Source organism: Rana temporaria, chromosome 9 (genome assembly GCF_905171775.1).
Source record: "Rana temporaria chromosome 9, aRanTem1.1, whole genome shotgun sequence".
Classification (NCBI taxonomy): domain Eukaryota; kingdom Metazoa; phylum Chordata; class Amphibia; order Anura; family Ranidae; genus Rana; species Rana temporaria.
The window spans coordinates 29855426-29873398 of record NC_053497.1 but is presented as its reverse complement, the minus strand read 5'-3'; the positions used below and the strand labels follow the sequence as shown (position 1 = coordinate 29873398).

The following is a 17973-nucleotide window of genomic DNA, read 5'->3' as shown; positions in this document are numbered from 1 at the left end:
AAGCCGCTGTCTTGCAATTAGCAGCAATGAGATCAGTTTGCTGTGCACAAGCCTTCAGTTGGGCAGATGGTAAGTCTGCACATGACTCCTACTAGCATTCTCAGGAGGTTCAGCTTTGGCAGCCTCTAATTCGTTTGGACAAGGTTCCTTAAAAACAGTCACACTCCCACCATCCAGCATACTCATTCTGTTCAGAAGACACTTTCGCATGTCACAAAATATTGGCAGAAATAAAAACACAGGACAAAGACGACCCAGAAAAGTTTGTGCAATGCTACTTCACATTTACAGGACAGGAGATTAATATGCCCCCTCCCGCCCACGCAACATTCCAACCCACGTCATACCCACATGATATCCTCTTCCCCTAATCCACAGTTACGAACACATTGGCACATGTAGTTCTTCCACGCCTCACACTGGTACACAAGAAAGGCGTAGAAAGGGGAGGCATATATGGACACAAAGGACTTGAGGTGGCTGGAGTGTAACAAAAAAAATAAACGTGGAAAATCTCAGGCCACAAGACAAGAATCTGGGAAGAGGCGAAAAAGCTGCAGGTCGGCGGTTGTGGAGTGACGGGAGCTTGAGGAGATGGGAAGGCTTCCTGGGGAAGAGGCCACAAAGTTGGGCAGAGCAGTTCCATGGTTCTTGCCCCCATGTCAAGTCCATGTCATTTTCTGGAAGGCCATACAGGGCAGGTAGTTAGGGCAATGCCAGATTTTCGTACCCTAAGTAACTGACCTATCCAATTCCTGGCAACAGTTGCTTGTAATCGAAAAAGAGAAGGAAAAGAGAGAGAGTGAGAAGGCCGCCGGTGGAGGAGGAGACCGTAAAAAGCTGTCAAGGAAAGAGCTGGAGAGACCAGTACTAGCATCCAATAAATAAATAAATACACAGATTTAAGGCACCCCCTCATAAATGAATAAAGAGACTGACTCTGTTGTACTGAATAACGCCCATCTCCTTCCAAGAAATGGAATGTTATCTGAACAGCTTTCCTTCATGAACTCGAGTCCCAGCCAGGCACCCTAAAGAATTCCAGTACCGCCATTTGTTCATTGGTCAGATCAAATCTGCAAATCCGGGTTAACATAGGTTTCTTTTCAATGATCTTCAGGATGAGGATATTTAAAATGCATCTCCCCATTTTGCCTGCCACCTACCCAACATTCTTTTCCAAATTTTTTTTTTTTTCGATCATCATCAACCCTGTAAAGCGATTCTTGCGTAACAAAAAAAAAAAATACATTCTACCGTTATAGTATACAATGCCCCAGGCTGTGTAAAGTAGGTGAAATGTGAAGTACCTAAAGTGCAAATAATGGTCCCCCCCACCCTCTGCAGGTTGCACCAAAGTTCTATGCCGAGTTCCTGGTCATGTGATAGCAGTGATTGCCTTCACAGCCAATCTGCAATGATATTCATTTGGGTCTGAGGTCTTAAGGGACGGGGGTGTTCAGAAACTAAGCTCTCTAGGTGTGGTTTGAGGCTATGCCAAGATTGTTGCTCCAGAATGCTCTACTACACAGAAAAAGGCCAGGAATATAATAAACTTCTGTTATATAAAGCTAAAATTGAATATGTACAGACTTGTTTGAAATGAAATGGAAGGTCTACTGTAAACTTTTTCCACTGTCAGTAACTGACCCATAGCCATTTTTTTTTTTTTTTTGAAATGTTGACCTATTTCGCCTATCCGCTGCCTTTTATGCACCCTGCACCATTTTAACCAAATACAATTTGCTATAGAATGGCATTGCCTATGTTTTCTTTCCTTGGTGGCAGTAGTAGGGAAGATCCATCTCCATGCTGCTAGTATTGCTGCTTTTCCTGCAGTGTTAGCAGTGAAGTTCTTCTGGTGATCTCCTTAGGTGGCCAAAATGGATCAGTTTGGGCAGCAATGCTCTTAACTGTAGAGATTGTTTTCAAATGGTTTTGCTCTCTCTCTCCTCTCCCTCTAGACGGGTCTCTCCTCTTGGCTTTTCCTGAATGGGGGGTGTTCCCTGGCCAACAATGACAAGAAAAGGATGGTAGAAGAGGGGATCAGTGTACACCGCCAGGTTCTTTCCCTGGACGCTCGTTAGAGATTTCAGTAAAAGTCTCAAGCATCAGCCCTCGGACTTTGTCAGCAAGTTCAGGGACGTCATCGGCGCACAGGCCTTTGGTGGGTACACCTGGGAGGATCTTCACTGTACATTGCCCTGAAAGACAAGATGACAGATACAAATTACAGAGGACGATACAACGTTGTGTAAGGTGACATTATATGACATCAGCATAAAAGGTCATGAAAGTACCGTATATACTGAGTATAAGCCGAGTTTTTCATACCCCTCTCGGCTTATACTCGAGTCAGTGTGCCTTGGGCGTCCATTTTTCACGGACCTTCTCTTGTCCAAGGATGAAAGAACGCCCCAAATGGAAAAAGAAAATATGGATAGCCACACTCCAAAAAACTTTGATGGTTGTCTTTATTTAACCACTTGAGACCCGCGCTATTGACAAAAGACGTCAACAGCGCGGCTCTCAGGTGCCAACTGGACGTCTTTGGACGTCATTTCAAGTGCATTACCCGCGCGCGCCTCTGGGGGGCGCGCAGCGGGTAAACACTGTCCCGGCGCATCGCTGGGAAGCCGATGCGTGTACCTGGCGGCCGCGATGTCCGCCGGGTACACGCGATCGTCGATAACTGAGCAGGGACGTGGAGCTCTGTGTGTAAACACAGAGCTCCACGTGCTGTCAGAGGGGAAGAGACCGATCTGTGTCCCTTGTACATAGGGACACAGCATCGGTCACCTCCCCCAGTCACCCCCCTCCCCCCACACAGTTAGAACACACCCAGGCTACACATTTAACTCCTTCCTCACCCCCTAGTGTTAACCCCTTCACTGCCAGTCACGTTTATACAGTAATTAGTGCATATTTATAGCACTGATCGCTGTATAAATGTGAATGGTCCCAAATTTGTGTCAAAAGTGTCCAATTCGTCCGTCGCAATATCGCAGTCCCAATAAAAATCGCAGATCGCCGCCATTACTAGTAAAAAAAAAAAAAATCATAATTCTGTTCCCCATTTTGTAGGCGCTATAACTTTTGCGCAAACCTTATTGCGATTTTTTTTTTTTTTTTTACAAAAATACGTCGAAAAATACGTATCGGCCTTAACTAAGAAAAAAAATTGGGATATTATAGCAACAAGTAAAAAATATATATATTTTTTTTAAATTGTCACTCTTTTTTTGTTTATAGCGCAAAAAATAAAAACCGCAGAGGTGATCAAATACCACCAAAATAAAGCTCTATTTGTGGGGAAAAAAGGATGTAAATTTTGTTTGGGAGCCACGTCGCACGACCGCGCAAATGTCAGTTAAAGCGACGCAGTGCCGGAAGCTGAAATTTCGCCTGGGAACGAAGGGAGTTTATGTGCCCAGTAAGCAAGTGGTTAAGCACTCATTTATAGTACGAAACGCGTCAGCTGTTATACTCCCGTGTAGTGTGCTGTGACTTGTAGTGCATTTTTCCTTTTTTAAATAAAGACAACCATCAAGGTTTTTTGGAGTGCGGCTGTCCATATTTTCTTTTTCCATTTGTTGCCTTGTGCATTGCCAGCACTTTTGATCTTCTGAGACCATACTGATCATCCTAACAATCCACCTGGAGCGGTAACTGTCTTTCTTTCATTATGAAAGAACGCCTGTGATTGGCAGAAAACTGAACGCATTGTCTGCTGGGAAACTGAGTCCGAGGATGAAAGAATGGGCGCGATAGGCGGAACACAGTATCACGGGACGGAACCAGGAGGAAGCCGCAAGTTTTAAAAAATGGGATGCCTGCAGCGCAGCCTGTCAAGAATTTTAGATACGCTGCAATGGGCACAGAGAGGCATGCAATGGGCACAGAGAGGCATGCAATGGGCACAGTGAGGCGTGCAATGGGCACAGTGAGGCGTGCAAATAGTCATTTTGTTGACCCTCTTTTCGGCTTACAGTAGCTGCTGCATTCTCGCCCTAGGCTTATACACGAGACAATATGTTTTCCCATTTTTTGGTGGTAAAATCAGGTGCCTCGGCTTATATTGGGGTCGGCATATACTCGAGTCTATACGGTAGATATATATTTTTTTCAAAAACTTTTCTTCTTTTCACCCTTTTCCCATCTCAAAGCTTTTGATCTTTTGCAACCACTGCTTGTCAGCATACATTTTAATGATGGTTGCATTGCATTTCTCAAGACGGGTTTCCTGATGGTGACAACAGTGGATTATGTCTGTGTAACGGGCATCAAATTGGCCACTTGTATTTCTAACAAAAGCCGAGTGACAGCACAGGAGCACATTTGGGAGCCAGGCACAGAGCATTGTAATCCTATAAAGCCAGGTACATACTTTTGAGTTTTTTTTTTTTAGTTCAAGCCCGTGGGTTGAACAAAGGAAAACGGTCAGCTCTGTCGGATCCACTGTACTAACCATGCAAGGGTAATTCAGCGATTTCTTCCCCCACAGAGCCATTTTCTGACAGGGGGGAACAGAATATCAGCCCAAAAATCCAGAAACACAGGTAAGTATTTGATAAAGGGTCGAAACAACTAATCGATTATAAAATCAATTACTATTTTCATAATCGATTAATCGGCCAGTAACATAATGGGGTTAAAAAAACTAAAATTAGCCCTTTATAGTGCAAAAAGAGCAAATCACTACTGTAAATATTACTTCCACAGTAAAAAAAAAAAAAAAACCTTACAGTAGCGATTATCTGCTTTTTTTTGTACTATAAATGGCTAATTTTTGTTTTTTAACCTCATTATGTTACTAAATGTCTTAGGCCTGGTTCACATCTATGTGTTTTTTGGTGCTTTTTGCAGATAACGCACTACAGTTCCCCTCACATGGTTTCCTATGGGACACATTCACAGCTATGCTTTTTTCAGCTGCTGCATATTTGGAAAGGGTCATGCCGCGTACACAACAAAACCGTGGATTTTTTCCCCGACAAAATTTTGGCTCAAACTTGTCTTGCATACACACGGTCACACGAATGTTTTCAGGGATTCCAAACATCAAAAACGCGGTGACATACAACACTACGACGAGCCGAGAAAAATGACGTTTTCTGTTAGATCAGACATTCTTAAAATTATTATTTTTTTTATAAAAGATCTTCAAGCCAAATCACTTCATCCCTCCCATCCGGGAGCTCACCTGTCGTAAACTTTTTTTCTTTCTTACTGTAGAAATCCTTATAGGAAGACATGATGATGGGAATAACCGGGACCTGCACAGAAGAAGGATTAGATGAAAACATGGGCGACTTAAAAAAGAATAATGTATATTATACAGTTTATCAGCAAGGCAAAGAATGGACCAAAAATTCTGCAACATGTCTTTATATATATATATTTTTTTTTTTTTTTATGTAGATATTAGAGTGATGGATTTTTTCCCCCCAGTGTTAAAGTTTTATTATCCTTGTTTCTATGTATAATTTAGAGCTGCACGATTCTGGCCAAAATGAGAATCACGATTTGTTTTTGCTTAGAATGAAGATCACGATTCTCTCTGCGATTCTCACGGAGTAAAATCTTTTACATTTATACAAAAAAAAAAAAAAAAATGGGCTAACTTTACTGGCTAGTTTTTTTTTCAAAAAAAAATTGCATTTAAAAAGACTGCTGCGCAAATACAGTGCAACATAAAATATTGCACCAACCGCCATTTTATTCTCTAGGGCAGGGATCCTCAAACTACGGCCCTCCAGCTGTGGTGGAACTACACATCCCATAAGGGAATTGTAACACACTGACATTCACAGACATGACTAGGCATGATGGGAATTGTAGTTCCTGAACAACTGGAGGGCTGTAGTTTGAAGACCCATGCTCTAGGGTCTCTACTGAAAAATTATATAATGTTTGGGGGTTCCAAGTAATTTTCTAACAAAAAAATAAATAATGATTTTAACTTGAAAAGAGCTGTCAGAAAAAGGTTTGGTGTTTAAGTGGTTAAACGTTCCTAATTTACATACATAAGTTTATTCCTTTGATGTAAAAGTCAATGTGATACAATGTTTAGACTTAACTTTCCACTGATAAAGAATGTTTTCAAAACTTGGCAGGCTGCCCAGACTTTGACTTTTGGCTGAGAGCAGAGAGGAAATTCTTCGCATACCAAAGTGCAGAGAGAAAATTATTTTCATGTCAAAGATCGTGAAACCCTGTGTCAAGAATCGCAACGGGAAAAAGATCGCGATAACGATTCTTGACAATTAATCGTGCAGCTCCAGTATAATTCGTAATATAATGTATATGAAAAAGGCTCTACTTCCAGCTTTGCATAACATAAAGGTTGCACATTCCTGTTCCTTCTCATAATGCAGTTCTATAGGTCTCCGTGCATGGCTAGATTTTCTCTTGTTCAGCCCATAGGATGAAGCCCCCCCCCCCAGCACAGGCCCTTATCATTCACATAGTACTGAGTGACCAGACTCTTACCTGAGCTTGCACAGCCAGGTGAAAGGCTCCTCGTTTAAATGGCAGGAGAGAGCCGCTGTGATTTCTGGTACCCTCTGGGAATACCCACACACGTACCTGGAAGGAGATGGAAAGGTAGAAGTCATTATATAGAAATTTTGAACAAATATAGTGCCTTAGTATAACTATGAGAAATCTTAAAAATAGCTTGGGGGTCAGGGTGAGAAGCACTACCGGACCAGAAATAATACCGATGTGGACAGTACTGTCCATTACTCACAGATGAAGCATCCTCCATTAACTGGTTGCCGACCAGCCGCCGTCATTTTACGGCGGCAGGTCGGCTCTCCCGCGCGAGAGCGCGTAGTACAACGTCGGCTCTCGCACCAGCCACTAGGAGCGCGTGCGCGCCCCCGCTCTCCCGACTACCGTGCGTGTGCCCGGTCCCTGTCAGGGAGAGAAATGCTGATCTTCCGTTCATAAAATGTATGAACAGAAGATCAGTGATTTCCCCTAGTGAGGCCACCCCCCCACAGTAAGAACACACCCAGGGAACATACTTAACCCCTTCCCCGCCCCCTAGTGTTAACCCCTTCAATGCCAGTGGCATTTTTATAGTAATCCAATGCATTTTTATAGCACTGATCACTATAAAAATGCCAATGGTCCCAAAAATGTGTCAAAAGTGTCCGAAGTGTCCGCCATAATGTCGCTATAACTTTTGCGCAAACCAATCAAACGCTTATTGCTTTTTTTTTTTACGAAATATATGTAGAATAATACGTATCGGCCTAAACTGAGGAAAACATTTTTTTTTTTTTTTTATATTTTTGGGGGATATTTATTATAGTAAAAAATATTCATATTTTTCTAAATTGTTGCTCTATTTTTGTTTATAGCGCAAAAACTAAAAACCACAGAGGTGATCAAATGCCACCAAAATAAATCTCTATTTGTGGGGAAAAAAAGGACGCCAATTTTGTTTGGGAGCCACGTCGCACGACCGCGCAATTGTCAGTTAAAGCGACGCAGCGTCGAATCGCAAAAAGTGCTCTGGTTTTTGACCAGCAATATGGTCCGGGGGTTAAGTAGTTAAAACAATAGCAAGCAGGAACAGACGCAGAAAAATTTCCACTATCTGAACCATGCGTTTGGAGTCCATTGTGAGTAAGGGGAACAAACTAGCAGAGGCGGAGCAGAACAACCTCAGAACAGCCTCAGCGAGGATTCTATAAACAAGTATATCAGTGCATGCCGTAACATATTGAAAAGGATCGGAAGGAAGACTGCAAAAAAAAAAAGTATATAATTGCCTAGAAGGAACTTATAATAGGCCAACCAAACCAGTATAAAAAAAAAAAAAAAATTGTAAAACGGTTGATTGCTTTGCATTTTCAATCAAACTACTGAACTTTCAAAACTGAAAAAGCTCTTTGAATCCTGCTAAAAACGAAAAGAGACAAAAAGGAGAACATTTAAAAAAAAAAAAACTCAAAATAACGCAGGGAGAATATTGAGCCTTAGAAATGAGTCAGCTTTATCTTCAAGCGTCCAATTTTCTAAATGGTTGTCGCCACCTTCTTTGATCGCGACGTGTAGCCGAGGTGGCCCAGATAGGTGATGTATGAGGAGTGGAAGGAGGTCTTGCAACTGCACTTGGATCCAAAAGACCCAGCTTCACAAGGAGATCTTTGCCTTCCGAGACGTTGAAGACTGTATAAGTGGTGCCATTATGCGGTACTGTTAATTTAAAACGGAAAGCCCTAATGGTATCTAATATGTGCTGATTGTAGTACCAAAGTTATCTCCTTCAATTTCCGTCTCCTCTCCAGGGTTGCTTGAGAGATGTACGAAAATATTAGAATTTTTGTGCCCTTCAATTCAATATTATGCATATTTCTAGATGCTCTCAATATTCTTTCTTTTGTGAGGAAATTTTCATGCATAGGATGATGTCACGTGAAGGTTTGTCAGGGAGGAACAAAAATTGTCTCTGGACAGCCGCACTCTGAACAAATTGTAGCCTTTATAAAAAGGACAGCACTACAAGTCACAGCAAAGTAAAATAAAACCCAACTGCTGACGCGTTTTGCACTGAAACTAGTGCTTAGTTATAGCTCATGACTAAGCACTAGTTTCAGTGCGAAAAGCGTCAGAAGTTGGGTTTTATTTTACTTTGCTGTGACTTGTAGTGCTGTCCTTCTTTTAATAAAGGCTACAATTTGTTCAGAGTGCGGCTGTCCAGAGACAATTTTTGTTCCTGCTTTGCTAAGTGCATTGCCTGCACCCGAGTTATCTGCAACGGTGGATGTTCGTCTAAGTTCCCATCTGGAGCGGCTATTCCCTTTCCCCTTGCTATTCCAAGGTTTGTCAGGGGGTGGTTTAGGACGCAAGGCCCTATGTATTCTGTCGCAAGCGAATGAGGATGGAGGCAATTCAGGAAGGAGATTGTGAAACAGTTTAGAAACCACCGGCATCAGGTCGGTGACTGACTCTGGAATACCACGAATCCTTAGGTTGTTCCTGCGATTTCGATTGTATAAATCTTCTACTTGTGATTGTAAATATGAGTAGTTTTCGGCTAAAAGTTCAAAGTCTTTTCTGAGATAATTATGCGCAAGTGATAGCTCATCATGTTTGGTTTCTAGAACATCTGTGCGTCCCCCCAGGGTTGCGATTTCTTGTGTGAGTGTGCTTGTTGTTTTTCGGAGTTCACACTGTATTTTATCAACCAGTTTCTTGAAAATCTTGGTTAAGCTGGAGTCCAGATCAGCTTTTGTGATCTGGGAGGGGAACTCCCTGTTGTGTGAGGAAGCCAACTCCTGTAGAGGGCTAGTGGGAGTTGTAGGGGACTGTGTAGGTGATGAACCAGAGCCTTTTTGAGCCATTTTCTTCAACTCCTTATTACGCAAATGGATATGTGATCAAAGAGTGCTGTTGCGCACAGCGCATATACGCCTTCTTGCCCGACGGCATGCACTAGTGTGAACTGTAGGGATATATATGAAAATATGGAGTTACTTACCGGTAACGTCCTTTTCCAGGAGTCTTTCAGGACAGCCACCTTAGAGAGATCCCGGCTCCTCCCCTCTCAGGAAACACTGCCTTCAATCAGAGATTTAAGTCTCATCCTCCCACTGGCCCTTCAGTTTATCACGAGCACCTCCGGCCAACTGGGGAGACACAAGAACACGTCATACAACACAAACATTACAATCTTACCTGACGGTCTTATGTGATGAGTCCTCAGACGTCCAGTACCTGGGTGGGTACCGGTGCTGTCCTGAAAGACTCCTGGAAAAGGACGTTACCGGTAAGTAACTCCATATTTCCCTGGATCGTCTTTCAGGACAGCCACCTTAGAGAGGATAAGCGAGCACCTTACCTTAGGGTGGGACTACTGCTTGCAGAACTTTACGACCAAAGGCTTGGTCCTTTGCTGACAGCAGATCCAATCTGTAGTGCTTGACAAACGTGTTGAAGCTGGACCACGTTGCAGCCTTACAAATTTGCTCAGGAGAAGCACCAGCCCATTCCGCTTGTGAAGCTGCAGCCGCTCTAGTGGAATGTGCCCTGATCCCATCTGGGGGGTCTGACCCTCCTAACTCATAAGCTTGAACAATAGCCGATTTAAGCCATCTGGCTATAGTCCGTCTGGACGCCCTGGATCCTTTCTTAGATCCTGAAAATAATACAAAAAGGGACTCTGACTTTCTAAATTGTCTAGTGCATTCTAAGTATTGGAGAATGCACCTCCTAACATCTAAATTATGGAATGAACGTTCCTGTTCCTTCACAGGATTAGAACAAAAAGTGGGTAGGATGATTTCTTGGCTCCTATGAAATCTTGAAGCCACCTTTGGCAAGAAGGCCGGATCGGTTTTGAAAATAACCCTGTCCGGAAAAATTTGAAAATAAGGGGCCCTGATGGAAAGGGCTTCGAGTTCGCTGACTCGTCTTGCCGTGGTAATTGCCACCAAAAACACCGTTTTGAGGGTAATTAGTTTCAAAGAACAGGATTCTAGTGGTTCAAAAGGCTCTTTTGTAAGAGCCTGTAAAACCAAAGAGAGGTTCCAAACTGGAAGGGAAGAGGTTCTAACTGGCCTCTGTCTACTTAGACCCTTGAAGAACCTTGCTATCCAAGGGTCTAACGCTAGTTGTTTTTCTAGAATAACGCTCAACGCAGAAACTTGTCCTTTCAATGTGCTAAGTGCTAAACCTTTGTCTGCACCTGACTGTAGGAATTCTAGCACTGCCACTGAACTATGAACGTCAAAGGAGCCTTCTGAGCACCATATGTTAAAACGTCTCCACACCTTACAGTAGATGTTTTGAGTTTCTACTTTCCTACAATTTAGGAGAGTCTTAATTAGACGCTCAGAAAAACCCCTGCCCCTCAACAATGACTCCTCAGAAGCCAGGCTGCCAGGTTCCACCTGTCTACATGAGGGCAGCAGATTGGACCCTGAGAAAGAAGGTCGGTCTGGGCCGGAAGGATCCAAGGAGGTTCTATTGCCAGGTTCTTTAGAATGGAGAACCACGGTCTCCTCGGCCAATAAGGAGCGATCAAGATGAGGATCGTATTCTCCCCTTGCAACTTCCTCAATACTGCCGGAATCAGGACCGGAGGGGGGAAGGCATAGCACCTTGAAAATGCCCAAGTCTGGGCGAGTGCGTCTATTCCTAGCGCTCCGTCCCATCTGTTTAGGGAGAAGAAAAGACTTGTCTTGGTATTGTGTTTCGAGGCAAAGAGGTCTATGCATGGTGTTCCCCATCTCTGAACAATCATGTTGAATACCTCCTGCTTTAAGATCCAATCGCCTTCCTTCAGAGTTGTTCTGCTGAGGAAGTCCGCTGTCTGGTTCTGATCTCCCTTCAAGTGGGTTGCAGACAGGGACAATACATTGAGTTCGGCCCACTTCAGGATGGCTTCTGCCAGAAGCCATAGGGAGCAACTTCTTGTACCCCCCTGCCTGTTGATGTAGGCTACTGTTGGGGAATTGTCCGAACGGATTCTCACATGTTGTCCCTGAAGTTCCCCCTGAAAGGCTCTGAGCGCTAGTTCTACTGCTCTCAGCTCCCTCCAGTTGGAGGATCTTAGAGCGTCCTCTTTCCTCCAGGTCCCCTGGACCCACTTGGGACCCAAGTGTGCTCCCCAACCTGAACCGCTGGCATCTGTTGTGACTGTTTTGGTCACTGGCAGGATCCACTCGAGACCTTGGGACAGATTTGCTCCCTTTCTCCACCACCAGAGTGACCTTTTGACCTGATTTGGGATGGAGATTAAGGCATCCAAGGAGGTCTGACTGTGGTCCCAAACCTTCAGAATAAATAACTGAAGAGGACGAAAGTGCAGTCCCGCCCAATGTACTGCCGGAAGTGTGGATGTTAGTAATCCCAATCCTGACATGGCCTCCCTGACTGAAACCTGACTGTTGCTCTGCAACCGTAACATGGTCTTGTCCACCTTTAGGACCTTTTCGGAGGGAAGAAAGACCCTTTGGATCGTTGAGTCCACCACATAACCCAGGAAGGTGACTCTCTGGGCTGGGACTAAACTGGACTTTTCTAGGTTCAGAAGCCATCCCAATTTCTCCAGGATGTCTCTTGCTACCTGAAGATCCTGAACCAATTGTTCCGCTGAGGGTGCAAACAGGAGAAGATCGTCTAGATATGCAACTATCGAAAGACCTTTGAGTCGCAGAAAGGCCAGAACTTCTACCATCACTTTTGTGAAGATTCGGGGAGAAGACGATAGCCCAAAGGGGAGAGCTTTGAACTGCCAATGCAGTACCCGATTCCCAGTCCTTACTGCTAGCCTCAGATATTTTTGATGATCCTCGGCTATGGGAATATGCAGATATGCATCCTTTAGATCGATCGATGCCATGAAGCAGTTTGGCGGGAGTAACGCTCTGACCGAATAGATCGAATCCATTCTGAATCTCCTGTACTTGACAGAGACATTCAGAGGCTTCAAATTCAGGATGAGCCTGAATTTCCCTGATGGCTTGCGGACCACAAAAATGTGGGAGTAAAAGCCTCCGTTTGTCTCCGGACCTGGCACCTGGACAATCACCTCCTGCTCTTCCAATTCCTGTAAAGAGGATAGAAGAGCGGAGGCTTTTTCCCCGCATATTGGTAGGTTGGTAATCAGAAACCTGAGAGGTGGGGGATTTGAGAACTCCAACCTGTAGCCCCGTCTGATGATCCCCAAAACAAATTGATTTGTGGTGATTGTCATGGACCTTGGAGTAATGGAGTGGTTACTGAGCTATATTGAGACATTTCCATTATGTGATAAGCCTGTTTAAAGCCTTTATGATTATCAGGTGTGGGTGTCTTCTGTCGGAGACAGCCCGTCTGAAGATGTAAGTGTTTATGCTAAGTGCCTTTGTACTGTTCTAAAGGTCAGAAGCCTCCTGTCAGGAGCATTGAATTAGCATTCTATTGTCTAAAGCAATGTAACCTCTCAGAGGTAGTAATTAAGTAGACCGGGTTATTGTGTACATTGATTACCCCCTGGGGCTTCTGTCTCACTACACAAGTCTTTCTATCCAAGCTATTGGACCAATCCCTGTTGACTATTTCAAGTCCTCATTTGCATGGTCAAGGAGGACTTGAGTGAAGACTGGATACTTTACAATTGACCAATAGGAAAGCGGTTGTTGGGAGTGGGATGTTCCAAATTCTGTATAAAAGTGTGCTGTGTATTTGAAAATAAAGAGTCCTGCTTGAACTTACATACAGCCTGCCTGGTGTTTGTTCTTAATGGGTCTGAATGGCACATAGCTGTAGTTCGGACCCCGGAACCTTGGATGACTGGACCATCAGACGCTGCAATCTGCAAGCTGACTCACTGGTAGCAGAGGAGTGTCGGGAGAGCAGGACCTGGGCGAGGAAGGATCTCGTCACATTGGTTGGCAGCGGTGGGATTTGCTCTCCAGTTACTGGGACAACTCCAAACCACCACCATGAATGACCAGCTATGCAGCCTGGAGGAGAACCATGCTAAAAGACTTGCTTGAGAGCCGTGGAGGGACCGGTGGGAAGAACAAGGCCACCCTGATCATTGCGCTAGCCGAGATGGATCAGAGGGATGGTGATGCAGGACCCCGGTCAGTTGAAGACTTGTTCCAGCAGCGAGTTCAACAGCGGTTGGCATTATATGGTGCGAACCCATCAGAGACCGCCATACAGAATACCATTAGAGACCTCCAGCGGCAGGATGAGAGAGAACGAGAGTGGCAACAGAGAGCACGAGAGCGGCAACAGAGAGAACGAGAGCGGCAAGAGGAGCTGGAGACCGCCTACAGACAGCTGCTAGACTCTGCTCAGCAGCAGGGTGGGGCTCCCGTTGCCTGGGACTGTCTGGGAGAAATAGCAGACAGTCAAAAAGATGAGGAGCAAATGGGGCCAGGGGTGACCCTACGTTTTCCCATTCTAACCGCACTGGAAGAAGCAGCGATGATACAGAGGGCACTGTGAGCGCTAGAATGCAAGAACGCACCGGAGGTCCCCCAGGCAGCGAGACAAGCTAATAGCATGAAGGTCTCAGAAAGGGGAGTTGAGACAGGCGCTGGAAGGCTGGGAAATGATGATCAGCAGCAAGTCCAGAGTATCTCATCGGGTGCCCCAGCAGAAGCGCTGGCTACAGGGCAGAATGCCTCTGGCATCTGCCCAGCATCAGAAAAAGAGGGGGATCCGGAGGGTCTGAGAGAGGATCTGCGTGAGCTGTTGTCAACAGCAGATATCCCCACCGGGAGTAGAGGAAGCAATTCTCCCTCCCCAGCAATTGGACACTACCCCAATGTTCATCCCCCCAGCAGAAGTGCTGGCAACAGGGCAGAGTGCTAGCCATCTCTGCCCAGCACCGGGACCAACTGTGGAGTTCCAGGGAGCCGGGGCGGTTGGCCCCCCTCCCCAGCAACAAGCTGAGGTAGTGAAGCTGTTACTCCCAGCTGAATCACTGGCAGCAGGGCAGGATGCTACTGGCTGCTGCACACCACTACAGCTTGAGCGGATATCGGTGGATGGGACTGTGGTCCCCACTCACAGCAACCCAGCGGAAGAGCTGGCAACAGAGCAGAGTGCCCCGGGCCTCTGCTCTCAACAGAAGAGGGGGTTCCGGTGGTAGTGGATGGGACTCCGATCTCCACGGACACAACCCCAGAACATGGTGCGGCACTGAGACAGGAGGATGTCGGCTTTGCTTTGCAAGCACCGGGGGATTTTTACCTAGCCTCAGTGGATGGGACTGCAGTCTCCACTGGTATACCCCAGGAATGGTGGCCAGTTGGCCCAGATTCCCAACGGCATGATGAACTGAGCCCAGCCACCCTGTCTTCTCTCCAGCGGCTGAAAGGACTCCAGGGAGAAGGGCCAGTCCAGGCCTCTCCCCAGCGGCAGGCGTGTTCTCTGAGAGAGGCAGAGATTGGCTGGGTGAGTAATGCTCTGTTTGGGACAAGTTATCTGGGGTATTGGGTGGGTACCGGAATTGGGGTCTCTCCCAGTGTTAGTCTCCTGCCAAAGGGGGAGATGTGTGACAGACCTAGCCGGGACAGGGGCTTTTGGAGAGGACTGAATGTGAGCCTCTTGCCATCCGATTATGGGCCAGGACCTCAAAACAGGAAGGCAGATGGGTCATCCCAGCGGACAGTCCTGGAACATAAAGACTACTTTTCCAACATCCTCGAGTTGACCCGTTTGGGTCCCACTGCGGCTGTTGGACTGTTTCCCAGGGGAAGTAATGTCATGGACCTTGGAGTAATGGAGTGGTTACTGAGCTATATTGAGACATTTCCATTATGTGATAAGCCTGTTTAAAGCCTTTGTGATTATCAGGTGTGGGTGTCTTCTGTCGGAGACAGCCCGTCTGAAGATGTAAGTGTTTATGCTAAGTGCCTTTGTACTGTTCTAAAGGTCAGAAGCCTCCTGTCAGGAGCATTGAATTAGCATTCTATTGTCTAAAGCAATGTAACCTCTCAGAGGTAGTAATTAAGTAGACCGGGTTATTGTGTACATTGATTACCCCCTGGGGCTTCTGTCTCACTACACAAGTCTTTCTATCCAAGCTATTGGACCAATCCCTGTTGACTATTTCAAGTCCTCATTTGCATGGTCAAGGAGGACTTGAGTGAAGACTGGATACTTTACAATTGACCAATAGGAAAGCGGTTGTTGGGAGTGGGATGTTCCAAATTCTGTATAAAAGTGTGCTGTGTATTTGAAAATAAAGAGTCCTGCTTGAACTTACATACAGCCTGCCTGGTGTTTGTTCTTAATGGGTCTGAATGGCACATAGCTGTAGTTCGGACCCCGGAACCTTGGATGACTGGACCATCAGACGCTGCAATCTGCAAGCTGACTCACTGGTAGCAGAGGAGTGTCGGGAGAGCAGGACCTGGGCGAGGAAGGATCTCGTCACAGTGATTACCTCCCACTGTGGGAGAAAGGCCCCCAACCTTCCTCCCACTGTTACAGTGTCACTGGGCCTTTTTGGGCTGTTCAGGAGGGCGAAAAATCGCCGCCCCACGCCCTTTCCCCTTAGGTCCCCAAAATTTCTTTTGTTGACCTGTTTTAGGGGTCTCAGATTTCCTCGGAAACTGAAATTTTCTTTTTGCCGGTTGCCCAAATTTCCTTTTAAGGGGAAAAGCCTTCTTTTTATCAGCCGTCCTATCCAGGACGGCTTCCAGACCAGGCCCAAATAATAAATCTCCGGTAAGCGGTATGCCACAGAGTTTTATCTTAGACGCACTGTCCCCCTGCCACGCAAGCCACAAGGCTCTCCTGGCTGAATTGGTCAGGGCTGAAGATCTGGCGGACATGCGTACTGATTCGGCCGAGGCATCTGCCAGATAGGCCACCCCTTTAAGGAGCGTGGGAAAAGAAGCAAGGATAACATCCTTTGCTGTATTAGCTTCGATATGCGCCTTGATTTGCGTGAGCCAAAACTCCATATTACGGGCCACTACCGTGGCTGCCATGGCGGGTTTGAGATTTGTCTGTGATGATTCCCAGGACTTTTTCAAAAGGGAATCCATCCTCGTATCCATGGGGTCAGAGAGTACCCCCATATCCTCGAAGGCCAGATCTGTATTTCTGGATACCTGAGAAAATGCTGCGTCTAGTTTTGGAGTTTTATTCCAAACTAAACTATCTTCACCTGCAAAGGGAAACCTCCTTTTTAGTGCATTAGAGAAAAAAGGTTTCCTCTCTGGGTCCTGCCATTCTTTTTTAATGGCATTGACCAACACATCATGGACTGGAAAAACTTTTTTTCTGTTCCTCCAGACCCCTATACATTTGGTCATGTAATGACAAAACTTTCTTTTCCTCCTGGATACCTAGAGTGGTGTGGATGGCATCTAAAAGTTCCTCCACATCCTCTAGAGAAAGTTTGTACCTTGAAGGCTTTGGAGGACTCCCCGTCCAGCCCCTCTATATCTGATTCCTCCTGGGAATCAGAAATGGCGCTACTCGCTTCTTCCTCAATGTCCTCCGCTAGACCCTCCGGTTTCTCGCCACTACTAGGGAGAAAATCCGTGGGATTAGGTGAAACAACCTGCTGTGCTGGTGGGACACTGCTTTGGGGCTGGGGCAGTTGAAAAGAGGAAAAAAGAGCTTGAAAGGACTGAAAGGTACTAGAAAGCTCCTTAACTGACGCCGCCAGCTCTGCCCCCTGTTCTGCCGTCTGTTCTCTTAAAACATCCCCAATACAACGCTTACAGAGCGTTTTCAACCAGGTTTCCCCTAGTGTTGATCTGCACACAGGGCACTTCCTTTTAGAGCCATGGGCTGATTTGCTTGAGGCTTTCTGAAAAGAGAAGCAAACAAAAGACAGCAGCACATTAGCTGGGGCCCACCAGCAATAAACACAGGGATCACCAGGAGTGCCCCCCAGGACCAACCACCACCAGGGTCCCAGAAACTCCTATCCCCACCGACCACCAGGAAGGGAAAAACACCCGTGGAGCTAATAGGGTATAGGCAGGTGAACACCACCCCAGGGTTCACTTACCTGCGGCTGGCTGGCGCTTTCCTCGGATGGAGCTGTCCTCGAGACCTCTGTCTCCGACATTGCTGCTCAGCGGAGCGGTGGTCCGTTGTCTCCTTAGCTGACACCTCAGACTGAGAGACTGCACCAGCCAGCATGCGTGGTCTGCTTTCCTAGGCCGCGTCCGGAACCGGAAGACGCGGCCTCGTGTGGCTGTCCCGCCCCCAACCGGAACTGACGTCGCCCATTCTCCGGACCAGCGAGCTCCAAGCTGGCTGCAAAGCAGGGGGGACCTGAGGCAGCCCACAGCGCCACCCTAGGCAAAGAAAACGACGGACCTCCCAGCTTACTCTTCTCCCCAAAGAGACGCTGGGACGCACATACAGCGCTGCAGGTGACGACTCACTAGCCGGCCTGAGCGCCAAATTCAAAAAATAAAAATTTAACTTTTTTAGGCAGAAGAACTCAATCTTCTAAAAATTGCCCAATAAGCCTTAGCTTCCCCA

At 46.1% G+C, this 17973-nt stretch overlaps 1 protein-coding gene across 3 annotated transcripts in view; it reads right to left on the bottom strand.

The window, feature by feature from the left end:
* Window positions 1–252: 252 nt before the first annotated feature.
* Window positions 253–17973, bottom strand: part of AGPAT1 (1-acylglycerol-3-phosphate O-acyltransferase 1) — a 113097-nt gene continuing 95376 nt past the window's right edge. For all 3 annotated transcript variants that reach the window (XM_040323044.1, XM_040323042.1, XM_040323043.1), the window contains exons 7-9: window positions 6493–6588; window positions 5204–5276; window positions 253–2204 (exon numbers count right to left, since the gene is read on the bottom strand). In XM_040323044.1, coding sequence (XP_040178978.1) covers window positions 2047–2204; window positions 5204–5276; window positions 6493–6588 — 327 coding nt within the window. In that variant the 3' untranslated portion in view covers window positions 253–2046. The remainder of the gene's footprint in view (window positions 2205–5203; window positions 5277–6492; window positions 6589–17973) is intronic.